The sequence below is a fragment of the Microplitis mediator genome, chromosome 5 (assembly GCF_029852145.1).
Source record: "Microplitis mediator isolate UGA2020A chromosome 5, iyMicMedi2.1, whole genome shotgun sequence".
NCBI lineage: Eukaryota > Metazoa > Arthropoda > Insecta > Hymenoptera > Braconidae > Microplitis > Microplitis mediator.
In genome coordinates this window covers 1,102,294-1,123,547 of record NC_079973.1, presented here as the reverse complement: position 1 = coordinate 1,123,547, position 21,254 = coordinate 1,102,294, and the positions used below count along the sequence as shown (strand labels likewise).

Below are 21,254 nucleotides of genomic sequence, written 5' to 3'. Positions count from 1 at the left end.
AAAATTTATAATTTATTTTTTTAACGCCGATCAATTATTCAGACGAACTAAAAGTTGGTGCAAAAAAATTTTATATTTAATGTCAGTACAGGAAAAAATTTAAATGCTGGAAAAATAGCGAATTTTTTTTTTTTTTTTTTTTTAATAAAATATTTTTAACTAGGGGATGAAAAAAATTGTAGATATTTTTTGGTACTGTATTTTTTTAACTTCCCGCTAAGAAAATTGTAAATTTTCAAAAATTCGGGAAGTTATTGGTTTCGGTCCGATTTACGAAAATCGAATTTCCATCAGATGTCGACGTTTCGAGGTCCTAGGAAGCTATCCTGACTAATTTCACGATCATGTCCGAGTGTATGTATGTGTGTACGTACGTACGTACGTATGTATGTATGTAAATATTCATAACTCTTGAACGGATGAACCGATTTTGATCGTTGAGGTGTCATTCGACGCGGCTTGTTAATGTCTTGAGACCGTAAAAATTTGAACTTAATCGGTAGGGTGCGTTCAGAGATATTTCAAAAATAAAATTTTTTTAAAAATGTTTTATTTGGATAACTTCCAATTTGCTCGATGGATTGATTCCAAAATCTAATCAGCTCTAAAACTCTATAAGCCGCGTCGAATGCCACCTCAACCATCAAAATCGATTTATTCGTTCAAGAGAAACCGTTGACGAAAGAATTCAAAAAAAATTTTTTCCTTGGTTTTTTTGAAATTTCTCAAAAACGGCTGAATAAATCAATTTCAAAATTCGACCAGCTTTAGAACTTGATAAAACGCGTCGATTGCCACCTCAACCATCAAAATCGGTTAATTCGTTCGCGAGATATCGTGGAAGAAAGAAATGCTAAAAAATGGTTTTTTACAAAACAATGGCATACAAAAGTATTTGCGAGCTCGAAGAGCTCGAAAATATATTCACAATAATGTTTTCGAGCTCAGCGAGCTCGAAAACAGCGGGAAGTTTTGGGGCTGGCCCGCAGGGTCAACTGACAGACCGATTTTTTTTAATGTGATTTCGCGAGACGAGGAATTTTGCAGTTGTAACAAACGTAAAAAAAATTGTAATAATCGGTTGTAAAATATGTAGACGTAATAGCGGGTTTAAAAGTTTGTTACGAACGCATATTGCATTTTCATAGAAACTAATATTGCATTTCAAGTAGAAAAGCATTGAAGCAAGTACTCAGCATGATGAAATGGATTTTATATATGTGTGTACAAGCATTACGATAAGTGCCTATGCATGTCATAAGTACCAATTGTCGTAATAACCCTTTGAAATGTCGCATTTCCAGTAAATAACGGAAATATTTTATGCTAACTATATACTATTAACGATGTTGTAGCGTACATTGATTACTAATTCAATTTACAAATAAAAATAACAACAATAATCTCAAATAATTAAAGAAAAAAAAAATAATTAGATTTCTTTAATCATAAAATTCATGTGCTGGACTTCTAATTTAAATTGCGGCCGAACTATTGACTTTACGGACAAAGTCAAAGAAATATTTTTTTTAGATAATTTAATTTCCTATAAAAGTGTAAAAAAGTAAATTTGTCGTAGGATCGATAGTTTAGTCAGAATTTGAGTTAGAAGATGAGAGAATATTAATCGAGTGAGGAATTCGAGTTTTTTATGAACGGGATTCTTTGAAGCAGAATTACGAGTTATATATTGAAAATATGACAAAAATGTATGGGTATAAATTTGTAGAGAATTAAATTTGCTGGAAAAAAGTATTCAATAAATTTTTTTGAAGACTTGATAATTTACAAGCTATGCTCGTTTGAACTTTGATTGAAATTTTAGTGTGAAAAGAAAAAAATGATAATAATAATAGTGCTGTAAATTTATTTATTTAATTTTTGTTTAAATAAAATAAATGAAAGGACAATAATGAGATAAGGATGAAAAGGAAAATATAAAAAAAAAGGTCACCGGATTCAGCTGATTTAACCTTATACATCAGACGGCTTGAGAGAAATCATGGAAAAAATTTAATAAGGGATGAGATTCGCGGAAATCCGGAATTGAAAACACTGAGGAAGAAGAGGAGAAGCAAAAGGAGGGAAAAAGAGAGCGAACGAGTCTCTTTGAGACGTGATAGGTGAATCGGGTCAACTAGGTTAGAAAACTTCTTTTAGCTTTGCCTTGTGCTCTTTTTAAAGAAAACTACGAACCGGCTGTTGGGGGTGAGGGCTGCCAAGGGCTCGAGAAGTGAGGAATCGAAAATACTACCCGAGCTCTGAAGGGAGTCTTGATCAATTTCCGCAGAGACTCCGGTTACTTCTGATTTCCTACGATACAGCTTGAGCAGCCCGTTTTCGAGTCATCTTTTTTTCTCCTTTCTTATTTGTTTACTCAATTACAAATTCAATATACTTTTTTTCAACGAAATAAATTCTCACTTCGTCTACAAGTGAATTAACAGTTTTACTTTTCACAAGCATCGACTAATTACTTCTTCGTCCATTTCTATCGAAACCAATAACCCGACAATTTTTTCTACAAATTTCGCTTCCACCAGAAAATTTTTCATAAAACGACAAAAAGTGGAAACTCAAATCATAATTTTCCATACGAAAATTTATTTTTCCCAGTCTCTTAACATCAAATATCATTTTATTTTGTTCAACTAAATATATTTACTTGCCACTAAGTTTTTACCTGTGAGAAAAAAAACGTTCATGCGCCACCCCTCGGAACTTTTGCAAACTAAATTTTCAAAAAATGTAAATGCTGGTTGTTTTTTTAGAACAAGGCTTAAATCTGAAGTTTTTAAAAAAATATTTCATATAATGAGTAGGAAATTATTCTTAAAAATCGTGGAGAAAATAGTAAAATATTTGAAGTGACGCTTAAAGAAATGAAATTCAACGATTTAGATTGGCAAATGCGAGACACGGTACTCGAATGGTGAAGAGCCGTCCTGAGCTCGCTCGACTGACTTATCGGCCCATCAGTGAAACATGCGCAAGTGACTTGTAAACATTCCTCATGAATTTATTCCCAGTCACTGAATCCACTTCATATTTTTCCATCAATGCGACTTCTGTGTATTCCTTTATGTGCCTCAACCTCAACCTCTTCCCCCACCTCTACCTCTATCTCTACCTCTATCTATAGCTCCTGTCTATATAATGCAGACGCTTCCACATACTTCCACGATATAAATTTACATACTCCATTTGACGTGATCAATTCCTCAAATACCATTAACCCAACAGACCCCAGCTCGGTAATTATTCAAATTGACTTTGAACTCCGCGTCATGTGTTAGAGACAAATAGAGACCTTATGTTGCCTTAAATGGACATGGGAAACAATTTCAAGATTTTTCACTTATTTTTTTTTCAAAGAGGAAATAAGGCCGAGCGGCTTCGAAGGGGGTCTTGAGTTTGCGTGGGGTGACTTTATAACTAATGCATAACAGTAACTGTCGTAACTTAACCCAACCTGTTATGCTGTGAGTTGTGACACCGACACGCAGATTCAAAGTCAACTGATTTCCCATATGGCGCTGAAATTCACCAGACACTAAACGAAAACTAACCGGAAATGGTTCATATTCTCACTATAAATATTATATATATGCGTTTAGTGGAGGTAATGCGGTCAGGACGAAATGTCGCAGCGGGGCAACTTGGGCCAAATATTATATTTTTACTCATGGCGTTTTTTAAATAATGGATACATTTTTTTGGTACCGGGGTGAAATGGAAACCGGCGGCAATAATTAAATATGACGGGAAAAAATTCCGAAATTTTTTTTTTTACATTTTTGCTCGGTAACTCATGTATGTAATGTAGAAAAATTGTTGCCTCAATTAAAATTAATAAATATTTAAATTGTATTTTATAAAATATTTATTTTGAAGCCTTTTGAATAAATAACGGAAAACATATTTTCAGATCAAATGTCATGAAATTAAATCAGTCGTATATTTATAAACTAATAAAATCCCCAGGTAGTCCATTATGGTACCACTTCCGCTCTCTATATGTATATACATGTATAGAAATATGAGCATTTCCATATTTCTAGATGTACTGAACTTTTTGCTGTCCATGACAAGTATCGATCAAAATATTGAAACATTTACGCTATTTACAGAACATGGATGAAAATAAATGAATTTTATTTTTATTTAATTAAAAAAAAAATTTCGACGTTACGTTATTGAGTTATTTAATAAAAACATTTACAGAATGTCAACAATAAATATGCGCGATTTTTTTTTAATTAAATTGAAAAAAAAAATTATCTGTACCTCGGATGCGTTTCTCGATTGACTAAATATTTAATCTGGGATTCAAATCCGGAGAAAGAAAATTTATTTCATTGAAAAATGAAAGCTTAAAATTTTTTTTTTCACACGGGTGTAATGAGCTAAGAAATGGAGCCAAAGTTTTGTAATAAAAATAAACAATGAATGAGAGAGTGCGTGTAGGAGAAGGAACAAGAGGTAGAGTTGATCACGCCCATACCGTTTACGTATTCGTGAACGGGTAGTTTTTATTATGCGTGGAACGTTGGTATTGTTGGAAAGACTAGAGTCGAGTGCGAGGAGAGAAAAAGAGGAGAGAAGAAGAGGAAAAGAAGTGAGAGGATGATATTCAAACGTTCATGGAATTCTTAAACGGATCTTCATGAGCATCTTATGATATGCGAGCCATATCGAACATTGCTTCATAAATATTTTAATATCAAACTATAAATAAACCAATAAATAGCTTTTTAAAACTAAACCTGGCGGAATTTTAAATTTTACTAACGGCAATAAAAAATATATACTTTTTTTGGGAAAGAAAAAAAAATATTGAGTTGAGAGGATTAAAAAAAAAACAAAAACTAATTGACAATAGCCGATCGCGGCACTTGAAAAAGGAGCATCTCTACGAGTACTCTATAATTGCCATGAAATTGGAAACTCGGTCTATGGCTCTTGACCATCAATATTGCTCATCGATTTTATTGAACAAATTTATCACCGCAAGAGAATTAGTTTCTTTTGCTAAGTGCTATTTATTTATATTGAATTTTTTTTTTCATACTCGGGCAGTGTTTGCGAACTGGTGATAAAATAAATAAATCAATTTATAGTGTATTTGTTTTCAAGTCTAACAATTAACAAATTGCCAATTACGACTTTTTTTTTTGTAACAAAAATTGACAGGACTTACATGTGCGCTGAGAGAAAAATAACTTGTAGAATTATTGTATTTTCTTGTTATGAGAAATTATGTTATTGGAAATTTTCAGTCCAATATATTTTTAATAGAAGAGTTTGAAGATTTCACCAAAAAAATTTTCTTAATTGAAGAAATTTGAGCTCAGCTCGAAATCGGCGTTTTTTTGGAATTAAATATGAAATTAATGGGATAATTTTAATTGATTTCCTACCCATACTGTCGCCGAGCTTCGGAATTTTCCCATAGATCGGCCGATGCCTGGTTTGCAATGATTGGCCAATGAATGGCTAACTATACTGGCCCGTGAATGGTGAATCATTGGCAGCCGTCTTTTTCTTATAAAAACGGCGCACAATTAACCGCCGTTCGTTGGCCAACGGTTTGATCGAGTTGATACCAAGCTTTGGCCGATGATTGATTGCCATGATTGGCCAATGCTTGGCATACCGTTATCATCCGATATTTAGCCGATCTTCGGCCGATGCTTCAAAATTGACAACCATTCATGACCCAGTAATGGGCCGATCTTTTTTTGGTATGGGATACTTAAGAGAATGTTGTTTTTACAAAAGTAATTTTTTTTAGTGTAGGGGGGGGGGGTGAGTTTCTTTAGCCTGCAAATAATTATAAATCCAGTCGATGTTGAAACCGATTCATAAATTAATAAACTTTGTTCCCATTTCTCGTTTCCCTCGTCATTAACACAAAGTCCGTCACTCATAATTCTAAAATGAATCAAAACTTTTTAAAACAGAAAACGTTTAACAATATCAAAGTTTCAGTTTAATTCTATGTATCGTTAACAAATTTAATTAACTATCAAGTCCGAGCGCGTCAATATGTTAATATCGAGTTACAACATTTTCAATCATAACGGTCTTCAAAGTCTGATACATATTGTATTGACAGCATATATAACTTTCTCGTGGTTTTATAATTCACTACATTTCAATTTATACTCCGCTACGTGACTATAAACCGTGACCCTGCCTACCTTCGCATTAAATATATATAGATATGAATCCCCTCTTAAAATATTTTTTTCCATTTTTTTACGTATTTTCATAGAATATAAAATATCACAACCTCACTACTAACCCAACCAACCCAACATATGTATGAAAACTTATACTTTTTATAGTCCAAATCGGAAATAATTCAACTCCCTGCTGCTCAAAATGTAATCTCAAGTTTTTCGAGGTTATAACGAGCCCACTTATCAAAATTCAGATTCAAGAAACCCCTGCCGGAAGTGCTTGTGTGCATGTAGTATAGACCGGAACGTTGAAAAGACGTTATATATATATATATTTAGTATATATGTGTGAATGAATAAGAAAAAGAAATAAAATCGTCAGCTGAACTTGGTCCTTCGAGCCGGATAATTAAAAAGGGGTGGATTTTATAAGAAAGAAAATCAGACAGCGGAAACGTGACAACCGGAACAAAGCAATCGCCAGTGATTACATTAATTCCAATAGCTTTTTCTTTACTTCTTTTCAGTGAGGTTGAAACAATGGATCGAGAACGATGACGTTTTTAAATTTTTACCTTTCTTATGCTTCTTTTAAAATCTTTACTTTTTTTCGGTAATAAAAAATTTATTTTTAATTATTGAGGACGATTTTAATGAAAGACTGCGTCTTTAGAAATTAATTTCAGTTTTTTTTATTTAACTTCAGGAAGTTATGAAAAAAAATCATTTTATTGTATAAATCAGCATCAAAAATTAAAATTTATTATTTTTTTTAGAGCTTATGGGCTTGTGTACGTCAAAGTCTGCGACCCCATTCAATTCCGTAATTTCGTGTTTGAAATTTTTTACCCTAAGCTTTCTCATTAGTTTAATTTAATATTAAACTTAAAAAAAATTAGGGTAAGTGGAAAAAAGCAGTTAGTTAATTAAAAATTAAATTATAGATTTTTAAATACAGATTTTTTTTCATCTCCTTTAAATAAAAGGAATATCTGCATACAAACAGCTGTAATTATCAGCTGCACTTTTTAGAAAATTAGTTAATTAAAAAAAAACTTTCATGGGAAAAAAAGAAGTAATGGGTCAATTACTCAATGGGAAAATTCCTCAAGTCTTGGGTGGCTCAAATCGCCCCAATTGCTCACTTCTCCCGCCGACAATTTAAAAAAATTCAAGCAGGCCCGTTTTGCTCTTCCCCTTCCCCCCAAGTTCCGTTATTGTCTCGAGTAACTGCAACAATTTTTTTTGACCCAAATAGCGGTCGTGAAAAACGATGCTCTTTCTTACAAGAGTCTAGATCTTAAAAAATAAAAGAGTTTAAAATGGGTGGCTTAGAAATAAGTGGATTGAAAGACAGCAATTATTCATCCAGCAGGCATCGGATTCTCACGAACATCTCGTGTGACTATTGAGGCAAGTGACAGTACAAGCTCGTCCCACTTCCGTCCTAAAAAAGGTTTCATCTGCAACCGTTTTCGCGCCATTAAAGCGTATCCCCAAGATCTTCGCTCTTACTTACAAGTACTAAATTCAAACCACTTCATTCTTTAACCGAACCCGTACTATTTTCTGCTGTATTTAGCTCCGAATTCAACTGCGGACGTTGCAAATTTTTAATGAATGCGGTTGCTGTCGTACATTGTGTACCTATATATATATACAAATGTATATAAACCCAAGTAAAGAGTCTGTTGGTGTTATGAGTTTGTAAAGTATCCGAGTGCGTCCGAGTCCACCGAACCGAATCCTTTGAATGTTCAGCCGAGCTGCGTTCGTTGGGGACCACAGACACGACACACCTATGGATCCACGCTTACCCGTTTCCTACTCGTATGCCCGTCGTGGGAAAATACTGCATTTACGTGTGTTATTTTGTTATTCTGTATTATTACCGAGATATTATTTATTTAAACCCACATTTCGGCTAAAAAAAATTACGGAATTAATTGGCCTTTTAACTTTAATCATATGCTCAAATTTATTCACCCGGAAATTCATTCATTTTATTTTTAATTATGGAATGCTGAATTTTTTAAATATTCATGGTTTGGAAAAATATTTTTTTAAATTTGAACCAAATATTCGAATCCGAGTTAAATATTCAAATATTTTTTTTTTTTTTCAGAGAATAAAAAAAAAATCTTGTGTAAAGCCATAGTTTAATTTTTAATTAACTAATTGCTTTTTTTCACTTACTCTGATTATTTTTTTTTTTTTTTAGTTTAATATTAAACAGAAGTGATGAGAGAGCTTAGGGTGAAAAATTAAAAAACGCTGAAAAATTACTGAACGGCATGGGGTTAGAGAAGACTGACGGGATAAAACTTGTAAGCTATGGTACAAAAAGAAAATATATAATAGTAATTATTATTAACATGGTTCGGTATTAAAGTCACGTCTGTTTGTGTTCCATTAGCGGAATGATAAAGCTCGCGCAGGATTTAGAAATCAGGGATAAGGAACTATCCAGTGTCTGGGGTACAAAATGTCTATATGACTTGTAAATTTACAGTCAGGTCTAGTCTATGGAGTATAGATTGTATAGAATGTATGTAACAGTTGCCGAGAATAAGTATCCAGATATAATGCCCGAGTGTACATGGACGCGCGGAAATTGAGAGCAGACCCCGGGGCGCGAGTGCACGCAATGAATAATGAAGCCCGGCTCGGCTCAACGCGGCTACGTTACACTTAGCTGTGATGTGTACGCTAACGCGCCACTACACTCGTTTGGACTAAAGATTTATTCAGACCCTCGTCTATCGTCCTTTCGAGACTTGCTTTAAACTTACCGACACGCCGTCCATCACTCAGATCCCATCTCGCGCAGCCTTTTTTTTTTTTTTTTAACAAACTTGGCTTCCAAATGCTTTTAACTCTATCATATTTACTGTCAATTTGGAAATTTACTTTGCCACCCAATCATTCATAATTTTTTTGTAGTAACCAATAATTTAATTGTTGATTGATTATCATTTTTTGATGACGCGGGCAAAAATATCTGACCGAAATCGCATCAAACCCGTAGAATTTTTTTGGAAAAGGCCGAAATTTTATTATTCTTAATACACAGGCTGATGAGTCAGCGAATTTTCGGCCATGAAAATATAGGAAAGATAAAATTTCATTATTTTTTTATTTAAAATTTTTTTACCTCATTAATAAATTTTTTTACTCGGAGTAAATAAAAAATTTCGAACCATCGATTTTGTATTTTCATACCCCGCGAAATTTGTCACTCTAATGAATAATAAATAAAAATTATCTGCAATGGTTGGCCATCAATTATTCAAAAATATACTCCTATTAAATTATTATAAAATTACCGGTACCGCATCTAAATATAATTTTATCCCTCCTCTAATAATTAATTCAACAAAAAAAAAAAAATCAATAATCCATATTGTGAATAATAAAAAACACAAACTAAAAACAAGAGAATGGTATGTGTGAGGTATTATTACAAGGTGTATCGAAACAGAAAGAGAAAAAAGAGATGTAATCGAATTGAACGGAAGCACATCCTGCTCCCGCCCCCCACCCGACTCACTACTCTGCACAGAGGATGTATCTGAGACTGTTTTTCTCTACCGAACTTTGCTACACTACACATTTACACGTGCACTCCTCACTCATACCCACCCAACAGAACCAACCTACACACAAATATATAAATATATATACACTTACATCTGCATTCGCTTTCTCGACAAATATAAACCCAGACCACGCGCCTCGCGCACGTGGTGGAGAAGGAGAGTCCGAACAAAGACAACACTCTCGCTCTCTGTTTCACCTCCGTACTTTTTTCTCCCCTCGTGCTATCGTGTTTATATATATTATGTATATGTATATATATATATAGTGAAGGATGGGGCCCGACAGGTAGGGCAAGGGGCACAGGTGGCACCCGGTACCGACTATCCTCCGTTAAAACGACAATCCTAACCCACGGTCAGTCTTCGTCATCACTCCACTCAGTTAACGCGTGTCCTACGTTTCGTTTTTTTATTTTATTTTTATTGCTCTTTGTTTTTTTATTTTTATTTTACAATTGTGTGTGTTGATATTGTGTGTGATTGTGAATTTTTATTTATTATTCTGTGAATTTTCGTGTGCACTAAAGGATTTAATGCTGATATCAATCGGATATTTTATTTAAATTCCGTAGGTATTCAATTTTTATTAAAAAAAAAATTAAGTTGGATGAAAAGTCGCGGCGATCAGTCATTTTAGTTGATAAATAACCGATACAGAGACGAACAATAAGAAGATCGATGTAATATCGCGTAAAAAAAATTTATTAAAAATTAATAGTAATAAAAAAAAAATTCAGTGGAAAAGCAAAGTGTACCGGAAAGGTGTTCTCGACTAGCGAAAAATCTAAATCCCGAGTCACGTAGAACAGGTCGCAATTCATCTATCCACGCGATCCCTATGAATTCATGTTAAATTTATCGTTTTACCGGTTAAATTTATATCGGTAGGACGTGCGCGGTAGGCTTGTAATGTCATTCTCTTTCTCTCATTCACCTCTTTCTGGCTACAGCTACAGCTACAGGCCCACCCCCACCCCCACCTCCTGAACCTCATCCTCATCGAGCTCTTCAGCCACCCCCGCATTTTATTGCTCTCACTCGCTCTTTATCTCGTGTCTTTCACTCTCGCGATCACATGAGCCATGAAACGGATTCCAGGCGTGTCCATGTTCGCGCTCCTGCTTCTGGATAGTTCGCCCAACACACGTCTCTTTTACTTGGCTCCTGGCAATATAATATGCATGCATGTAGCTTACTGAGAAACGAACACGGCTATTGCATGACAATTGTCACGAAACAACTAAATTTATTCTCAATTCCATTTTATTGCCATTTTTTATTTATTTTATTTTTTTATCCTTTTTGGCGGGTAATTAATATTTATTTAAATATTTTAGGTAATTTTAATTAGTTTTTATAACTATGGAATTTTATTGCGTAATTATTTTGGGATATATATATATGTGTAATATAATTTAATTACTTTAATATTCTGGTAATTGGGAAATTTATTCATTGAAATCAAAGCGCAGTGCGATGAATTGTTAGCGAATCAATTTAATTAGGATTTAATAATTAAAAATATCAATGATATTTTATTGGCAATTATTTTTGAATAAAAAAATTTTTTTTACATCGAAAATTTTTTAAATTTTATAAAAAAAATTTCGAGTCTTGATACAGAAAAATTTATAACGAAAATTAACAATAATTATAATAAAACATGAGTATTTTTATTCCTCTAAATTTTCGGGGGTTTAATTTAGAAAATGATGAAAATTTGTTAAAATATTTTTTTTTATTCTATCCGTAGATTAAATAAAGAGAATGGTCCTCGCAACGATGGAAACAGACACATTGACAAGCACCCGAGGAAAACTGCGGCACTCGCGACGTCTTTCCTCCACCCGCGGTCTCAAACAAAGAACCGCGAAAAATAATCCCGACTCAAGTTCTCTTTCAAAGTCATCTAGAGCTTGCAAACAAGAGGAAAACTCGAGATTGAGTATCAAGACAAACGACCCAGGACGTGGGATCAATTGGGAATTGAATGAGAAAATAAGTCTGAGCAGCGGATCCAGCACCGGGATTGAAATCCACCCGGACACCCACACCGGAATCGGGTTTTCAGAACGAGCTAAAGCGTCATCATCACCTGGATTACTACCAGCATCCCAAGATAGCCATCGTTTTCACCAGAAACCGCCGAAGCTGGGTAAGAAAATAGAGAGCGTTAAGAAATCACTCGAATTGCTTAACGTGTCGGGGTTCCCTCCGAAGTCTGTTTGCCCTCCCCAAATCCACCCTTTCAAGGAAATAAAAGACTCGGCGGCGGCGAATATCATAAAGAGCGATTGCAAATATGAAATAGGGATCCCCGGCGAGTGCACGATATCTCGAAAAAAGCGTCAGGATCGAAGGAAAATTGAAAAGGAAGCCGTTAAAAGCTCCGTGAAAACAAATGTCGACTTAACCGGGACCATGAGACGGAGATGGATCCCCTCGAATCAAAAAATCGACGACTCGATTGCCAAAAGACTGGAATTGATTCACGAACTAAACCAAAAAATTATCGCCAATTACGAGCGGTTTCAAGCTAAATCTAAAAAGACATCCAGCAAAGTTTATTCCTCTGGTTCAAACACTTATTCAGGCTGTAAAGAGGATCAGAAAAATAGTTTAAGACGCGATAGCAAAAATCGAACGGCTTTATCAGACTTGCAGGAAAATTCAGTGAAAGGAAACAGTGACATATATTCTGAGGTCAAGCGTAAGAATAAATCCGATAGCCGGCGCATTGTCGAAAATGCAGTAGTCCATCGCGAGCAGGAAAATACCCTAGAAAAAAAACGTGACAGCGCGTTCATAAAAGTAAAAGTGGCGAAGGACAACGGCAAGCCTGAGGCAGTTTCCCAAGAGCAATTCAATGTAGAAAATGTGAATATGAATATGAATGTGAATATGAACATAAAGTCTACTTCAAAGTTCGCAGATCACGATTTTATGGGATCTCGGGATGAAGTTGAATCGAATGTTAAGACGTTTGAAAACGGGGCCAAGTCATTTCTGTCGCCAAATATTAAGCTTAGGATGTCTCAAGTGCTTGATAATTTTAAGACCAGGTCTAAGATAGAGAATCCAGTTGTTAACGATAACTTTAGTTTGGCGAAGAAGCCGTTGAAAGTGATTGAAAGTTACGAGTCACGAGAAAAGTTCGATGACTTAAACAAGTTTGAAAATCTGTCTGCAACACGAGACTCTGAGGAAGATTCAGAAGCCAAAGAACCGCCAACAAAAGAAGTGCTAATACTATCCGAAGAAGAAAGACATAACTTGGATATTACGGAAAATAATTTAAGTGTTAGGGATAATATTACCAGAGTAGAAGTAAGTTGTCAAATGAAACAAGATAAAGACAAGTCGACAGGAAGATCCAATAAAGATTGCTCCAAGAATTCTCAGCAGCTTTATCAACCTCCTGATATAAACTTTCGCAAAGGCAAGGATGAGCTCTATTCAGCTTCTTACTCTGCTTACACCTCCACTCCCGTCAAGGCCGATCATGCCCAGGATTTCCCAGAGTGTAAGCCCGTAAATATCGAGTTTGATGATAAGTCTGTTGAGTCGACAGAGCTCCTGGAGAAAGAGATCCTGGACAAGTTTAACGAAACAATCGGGAAATTCGACTGCGAGAAAGCCTCCGACTTCATGGACGAGGGGGCCGGCTCGTCGGCCGCTGATGACAATTTCAGCGACGACTCGATCCAGATGGCATGCAGCAGTCCCGTGTCTGTGTCTAACAAAGAGAACAGCCATTCCAAGGATACGAGTCATCAGGAGACGTTCAATTCCTCCTGGGACTCCGGAGTCGGTATCGACGTCGGATTAGGAAACGGATGGGTTAGAATCCACACGGGCATTGAAAGCAGCCTTGTTTATCTCACGCTTGATACCACGGCCAAGGATATTTGCAGAGACATGCTTCTGGGTGATGAATTGTCTATTTATATTCAGGTATTTATCTTTTTTTTAATCCAAAGATCTACTTTTGTATTTATAGTCACGTCTGGCTTGATCTATTTTCGATCAGAAAAAGATTTCTTACAGGGTTTTTCTGACTGTTTTTTCTTTAAATCTTATCTACACACGTTTAAATTTATGGAAATAGTCACGCGAAGCCTTTTAAATTTAAACTTCATTGAAATTTCTGCCGCCAATTTTTAAAAGTCGTTTCTTATTGACGGCAATTGTCGGAATTCGATGATTTGATTAAATAAAAAAAAATAGTCGAGTAGGTGAAAAATTTGGGGTGTTTATTATCGACCGAGGAATGCCCTAAAAAAAAAATTTTATGTTTTTGCAGCAATTAAGCCGATTACGCAGTACCTTTTTTAATTACTCAGTATAACGGAACCGTTTTTAGGTCAATTATATTAAAAATAAAAGCTTTTAATTTCGAGTAAATGATAAATTTTAATTCCGACTTAGCTTATGAAAAATTTTAAACTCCTATTCTTGAGCAGATAAAGTTAAACAGACTTCCATGAACTTTACACGCCATGAACTAAACGTAAAAGTAGTTGGTAGAAATGAAATTATCAACAATAACCTTTTACTTCAGTAGCATCAAACAGAGGGCATTTAAAAATATCAAAGGATTTAATTCTTTGAATCCCAGACTCTGTTTCTCTTATCTGAATATATATATATATATATCTGCTTTATCCACGTATATATTTCCCATTAATTCCACAAAAACTTGTTCAAAGATAAAAAACTCCGTCTGTATTTCAAACTACAGAAACTTCGAAAAAGTATCTAGCGGGATTCGAAACTATTTTCCTTAAAGTTTTAGAAAAAAATCACGATAAATTTTATTTAAAAAAAAAAAAAATACGATGAAATTGCAGAAATTATTAAAAAAACGATTGTACTGAAATTTTCGGCGCTTAATATTTTAAGCCCGCTCGTAATCGATGCAAACTGCGGTATTATTCCAATAGCTCCGATTAATATCTTAATTCTCACGTCTTTGCTCAGCAATTTAACCGACTCCATAAATTCAATATTTTTTTTTATTTCTTCACTTCTTAAACTGCAGAATTTCACTGAATTGCATTAATTTCCATTCACATTTTTTTCGACCGCTTTTCGAATTCAGTGAACTTGAAAAAATAAAAATAAAATACCGGTGTCAGCTTGAGCTTTTTTACTTCACAAATTAAAAATAAAAATAGACCGAGAAATTCGGTCTCTTTATTTTATTTTTTCTCTTTGAGTAAATACAGAATGACGTTAGTGGAGATCACGTAAGAGGATATGCGGGACGCATCCCACGGGGAATATTGTTACGATGGATTCGATTCGGTCGATGCACGGCGACTAGACGCGACGAGAACATTGCCAGTGCTCTCGTATCATCATATCAAGGGAGACATGAAATGACAGTAAGAAAGCTGGCTCTACTTTACGTTTACGGTGGATCTGTAGAATAAAAATTTGAGTACTCGAAGTTGTAAAAAATAAAAAAATATGGTATGTAAAGATCGGGTGAGACTGGCGAGAATATAAAGAATATGAGATGAAGGAGAAAAGGACAAAGAACAGTAACCTTGCGTGTCAACAAGAATATCTGATAAAACTTATCAGCAAGTAGGGCATTAGGAGCTTTAGAAGATATATTCGGTATCACAAAAATCGATACGATAGGTGCTCAATTTTTGATACTAGAATCGCGGTGCGCAGACAAAGTGAGAAATTATTAAAAATTTTTTTTTTTCGATGCCTATTATCGGTTAATTTTTGTTATTTCATCAAAACTGAAATTTGTCGAATTTTCCAACACTGAAAAAAATAATCGCTAGTTGCTAGCGATCTTTTTCTTTAGCAGCTAGCGATTTTGAATCGTTAGCTGCAAGCGATTTTTTCGCTACCCGTGTAAAAAAAATTATTATTCATAATGAATTTAGGTCTGAATTTCATGACGAAACTCAGATCATGACACAAATATGACTTTCATAATGAATTTACTCCAACTTTTTGTCTAGTAAATCCGTATCAATTCTAAAATTAATTTATTATGTCTTTGAATTAGACTTTGGACGACTTCGATAGAAACTTGACTGAATTTTTACCTTTTGTAAAATTTATCGATTAAGAGATTACCAATAAATTTCTCCTACAAAGTACTTGATTTACGTAAATCAGTTTCGATTGTAAAATTGATTTAGTGAATGAACTTTGGATCATTTGGATAAAAATTTGACTGAGTCAAAATTTTGCCGTGATTAAAGTTGTTGATACAAATTCATGATGAAAGTCATATTTGTGTCACGATCTGAGTTTCGAAATGAAATTCAGATCTAAATTTATTACGAACAAAATTTTTTTTGCCCGGGTAGCAGGCAGCGATTAAAAATCGCTTGCTGGTAGCGATTTTTTCGCTAGTGGCTCGGAAAGTGTACTTTTAACTCGGTGTGAGTGTTATCTTACACACCGTTCGGTGTTATTGGCTATATATACATATATATATATATATATAGGGAGAGTGGGGCCAAATGTATATATACATAGCGAAAAAATCGCTAGCAGCTAGCGAAAAAATCGCTTGCAGCTAACGATTAAAAATCGCTAGCTGCTATAGAAAACTATCGCTAGCAGCTAGCGATTATTTTTTTCAGTAAATGACCATTTTACCCCTTGCAATATAAAAATATTCAAAATTGTGATTTCAGAAAAAAAAAAAAATTCGGGTGGCCAACTCGCCCTTTTTCTTAGATTTTCTGTAATTTTTCCTTTTTCGGTTCTCCCTGTAGGAGGTAATTTAATAAGTTAATGAATTGAAGGTATAAATTGCGAGAAATATTAAATTTATTTTCAGTAATTCAAGAGAAAATGAATTTAATAACGCATGAATAATTTAAGGATCATTGTTATCTTATTTGTTATATTATATATAATTCCATTGATGGTGTCTAGTGACCCAGATGACGATAGGAAATCGATAGTTATTTTAAAAAATTCAATAACTAGTAAGAGGACACTTGAATGCAGATTCAAGTTCTTCTGAGCATTACGTGATTTTGAGGATGGTTATAAGATTGGAAACTTGGATACAATAGTACAATTGGTTGTGAATAAAAAAGCGGATGAGAGCTCGGTGAAAAAGTTCTGGTTGGAAAAAAAAAATTTATGAAAACGAAATAATTTTTTAAAGATAATGAACAAGAAAGACTTACTAGGAAAAGTTTTTCCGAACCACGCGGGTGGTTTTTGTAGAAAAAATAAAAAAAAATGTAAAAGTAATGGCTGCGGCTTGCGCTAACGAGCCACGGACGACTTGAGCGAAGAATCTGATTGGAAAACTCCACAACGTGCGCTGACGAAGAAAAAGTTGTTTTTTGTTAAAACTAACATAGAACCGTAAAGAAAATTATATCCGGGCTTGAGCTGCCCTCGATTTCTCGAGCAAACTGTCAAGAGGAAAAGAGGGAAAAGATTTTTCTTTGATGATTTTAAAGCCCATTGAGAATGCAAGAGGTTATGCGGGCGCCGCGAGACGAGTATGGATATAACTGTAAAGTATCTCTGGGTGGATATTCTAGAGCATTGAGGTCTTAGCCCGAGATTTTTATGACAAAAAAACTTAAATAAAAGGAGTAAAGTGACGGGAGTGGAGAGGAGAGGGGGAAAAGAAGCTCCCTTTGGGATAGGAGGATGCATTTCCTTAACTTTGGGCGTCTTGATCATTCGTCTTCGATCACTTTATTTTCGAGGATGAATACGCTCGTGTGGAAATCGCGGAGATTAGATATCCAAAGCGCGTCGCATTCTCTGATCCGGGAGGAGAAGCTTTCTTTTGATGATAGAGTCTTTTGACGCGACGCTTTTAGATTTTACTTAAAAACCAATCGTACAGATACCATTATTCACTCGTGTGATTTATAAGATAGTATATTAAACTTACTTTTTTTTTCTTTGTAATGTATTCGTTTGTTCACTTTTTCGAGAATTCAACTTTTCAAACAGCGGAAAAAATTTTGTTGCGAAATTTCGAGTAGTTCACTGTAATTATTATTTCAGAAAAATTAGCAGTACATCATGAAAATGTGAATTTCAAAGACTTTCGTTCGGAAAATCATGAGAATTTTAAGTTCAAAGACTTTAATTCGGAAAGTCATGAAAATTTTAATATCAAAGACTTTAATTTGGAAAATCATGGAAATCTGAATATCGAAGACTTTTATTTGGAAAATCATGGAAATCTCAATATCGAAGACTTCTATTCGGAAAATCATGGAAATCTGAATATCGAAGGCTTTTATTCGGAAAATCGTGGAAATCTGAATATCGAAGGCTTTTATTCGGAAAATCGTGGAAATCTGAATATCGAAGACTTCTATTCGGAAAATCATGGAAATCTGAATATCGAAGGCTTTTATTCGGAAAATCGTGGAAATCTGAATATCGAAGACTTCTATTCGGAAAATCATGGAAATCTGAATATCGAAGACTTTAATTCGGAAAATCATGAAAATGTTAATATCAAAGCCTTTCATTCGGAAAATCATGAAAATGTGAATATCAAAGACTTTCATTCGGAAAATGTTAAGTTCAAAGACTGTCATTCGGAAAATCATGAAAATATGAATTACAAAGGTTTTTATTCGGAAAATCATGAAATTCGAAAATATTTCTTGTGAAATTTAATGTAAATCATTGTTCGAAGATGTTATTCATCGAATATAATACTTATTTACGTGAATTATCTGTTTTCAAATAGCTTTAAAGCAAATTCGAAATAAAATTACTCGATCAAACGATTTCTTTGTAAACAAATACAAGACATTGAAATAATTAAGTAAAATTACAGGCGTATTATCTGAAAGTAAAAGCAGTGAACAAGATATTCTGTGAAACAAGTGATTAAGCCGTAGAATTTGTTAACAAAAGCCTCGCGGAGCGAAAACCCACAAAGACATTGCATAACAAGATCGTTAAGGTCATTAAGTAGGATGAATAGTGTAACGAATGAATGAATGAATAACAAGTAGTGTATATCGCGTAAGAACTTTGAGTGCACCTCGAATTCAAGTTCTCGTTTCATTTATCCATCAAGCAAAGCTTAGACCGAGTAAATCTCAAACGATATCCTCGGGGCGATCTGGGTCACGAAAACTACGCGCGACCACCTAACCGTCTATTGTGATAAGACGTTATTCCAATCTCGGAACAGGATTTTCCTGGTTAGCTTTACCGGGTTTCCCGGCCAGAGGTTAAGATGCCTCTTGATGACGCTAAATTTGTCGTTGAATCAACTCATCAACCCGCAACTTAAAAACTTTTAACGATACAACGCGACAAGTGCACTTGTTTTCGGACAAACTGCTTTACCGACACTCGACCCACTTACAATTTTCCCAGTTGTTAAATTACATCAATGGCTGATAAAAAAATTTAATTTGAAATTTCCAAGGGCTTTCATCTCCAAAAAAAATCAATTGCAACTCCAGCCCATGAAGACAGAAAATGGGTCAGTGTCTAAAAATCGTCACCCGAAAATATGAAAATTTAAATCTTATCCAAAAGAAGGGGAGAATGGACCCCCCAAAGTTTCCTCAAATAAACCCACAGTAATTTTTTATCCCTCAACCCTTTCTCTGACCAAGAAGTCTTTCATTCCACCTCTGCCCTTATTTTGGGCCGTGTCTTAAAAAAATAATGTAAAGTTACTAGAGGTTTCATGATACATTAAATTAAGAAAATAAGTAATAGTGTGACAAAAAATCTATAAGACAGAGATAAGCGTGCTCAAGTAAAAGTATGTGCAAGAAACTTTTTAACCTCACGATTCGCGTGTGAAATTCGCTATGAAACTTGACTGCTACGGCTCTTTCAAGTCACGTTCCCTTGCGAGAATAATGGAAAGCCTTCGGTAGGCATGTAGATTCTCAACAATACCAAATGCGAGATATCCATGAAGGGCTTCGCGTGTTTCATTCACCACAGTTAGGTCTTAGTTACCTACCACATTGATATATACACATCTACGTGCATCAACATCCACAACATAAATACATATCTAGACTAGGCTCTTGATATAACATTTAACGAGCCAAGGCAGCAAGAAGGAAGGCCCGACACCTGCCGACGCGGTGTCTTTCACCGTGACAGGTGCATCGAACACAATTCCACTTTGTCTACTCTGGCACGTGCACTCTCATAATACGGAGGTGAATATTTTAGATTAAAATAGAAAGAAAATTTCTCGTACGAGCACCAGCTGTAGAAAAATAACCCAAGGCCGCTATGTAATTTTACTTCGCACATGTTCAAATATCAGACTCTCGCTCAATACCGAGTTGATTCTCAAAATAATTGACGGCTCCCATATTAATAATGCTCTAGATATATTCAAATACTTGACAATTGTTTTACTTCGTAACCCAGATTGTAAAATAATTTATATTCTGAAGGCTCTTTTCTTTGTATGACTGAAGTAAGTTCCCGGGTAAAAAGTCAATGCGAAATAAAAATAATAAAAATAGTCCAGAAACTTTTTATAATTTCAACAGAATATTGAATTAATCAAAAAACTTGATTAATCCTTCCTTGTAAAAAAAAAAAAAAAATACTTGGAGAATTTTATTTACTACGGATGAAATTTTTTTTTTTTTATTTATGAAAGGAAAGAAAAGAATGAGGAAAAAATTTAAGTTTAAAGAAATGTTAACATACAACTTTTTGAAATTCTATTGCAAGAAATAATTAGAGTGTAAAAGTGATACCGGATAAAATATGAAATACGGTGGCATAGAATAGTAGAAATAATGATAATGGGAACAATGGACAGAGAGAAAAAAAAGTGAGGTTAGTGTTTGCCCTCGGAGATAAAGCCCTTACAATTCGTTGGATCTTTCTGTCAGTTACCCGTCAAATTACGCGGTTGTTCGCGACATTCTTCTGTACCCGCTATTTCTATCTTATATTTTATCATTATATATATCTTTAGATACTTTGTTGAACAATTTAAGTTTTAAATTTGATATTCTGCAGCGGACTGGTCGAGCGAATTTCAGTTTCGAGCATTCGTTTATATAAATATCAAGTTTGGGTGAAATGGAAAACAATCGATGCAATAAATTGTGGAACTATAATTAGAAAGTATTTCGTTGAATGATTTCTGTCGGGCATGTAGAGGAGAAAAATTAAAAATTCGATTCGATTGGATAGATACGTGTTTTTGGTTCAATTGACGGTATTGATGAGCAGAAACTTGTTTTTAATAATTCACAGCATGCACAGAAATATTTTACATTTGTATAACATTGAGTTCGTTTGTTATTCATATAAAAAAATATTTATGTTTTGCTCGACCTTTTTGTACTTATTTTCAATCCATCAGCATAAAAATCTTTTTCCCTGATTTTCTTTGTTATGGAAAATGGATTAAATTTATTGTTTTAAATATTTTATGTCACGCAAATTATTTTATTTATTCATTTATTGAAATTAAAATTTTACATTTACG

General features: G+C 34.4%; 1 protein-coding gene across 1 annotated transcript in view; it reads left to right on the top strand.

The window, feature by feature from the left end:
* The window catches only part of LOC130668095 (PH domain leucine-rich repeat protein phosphatase 1), an 86,364-nt gene that overhangs the window by 11,334 nt on the left and 53,776 nt on the right, over positions 1–21,254 (top strand). The window contains exon 2 of the mRNA XM_057470167.1: positions 11,538–13,738. Coding sequence (XP_057326150.1) covers positions 11,552–13,738 — 2,187 coding nt within the window. The 5' untranslated portion in view covers positions 11,538–11,551. The remainder of the gene's footprint in view (positions 1–11,537; positions 13,739–21,254) is intronic.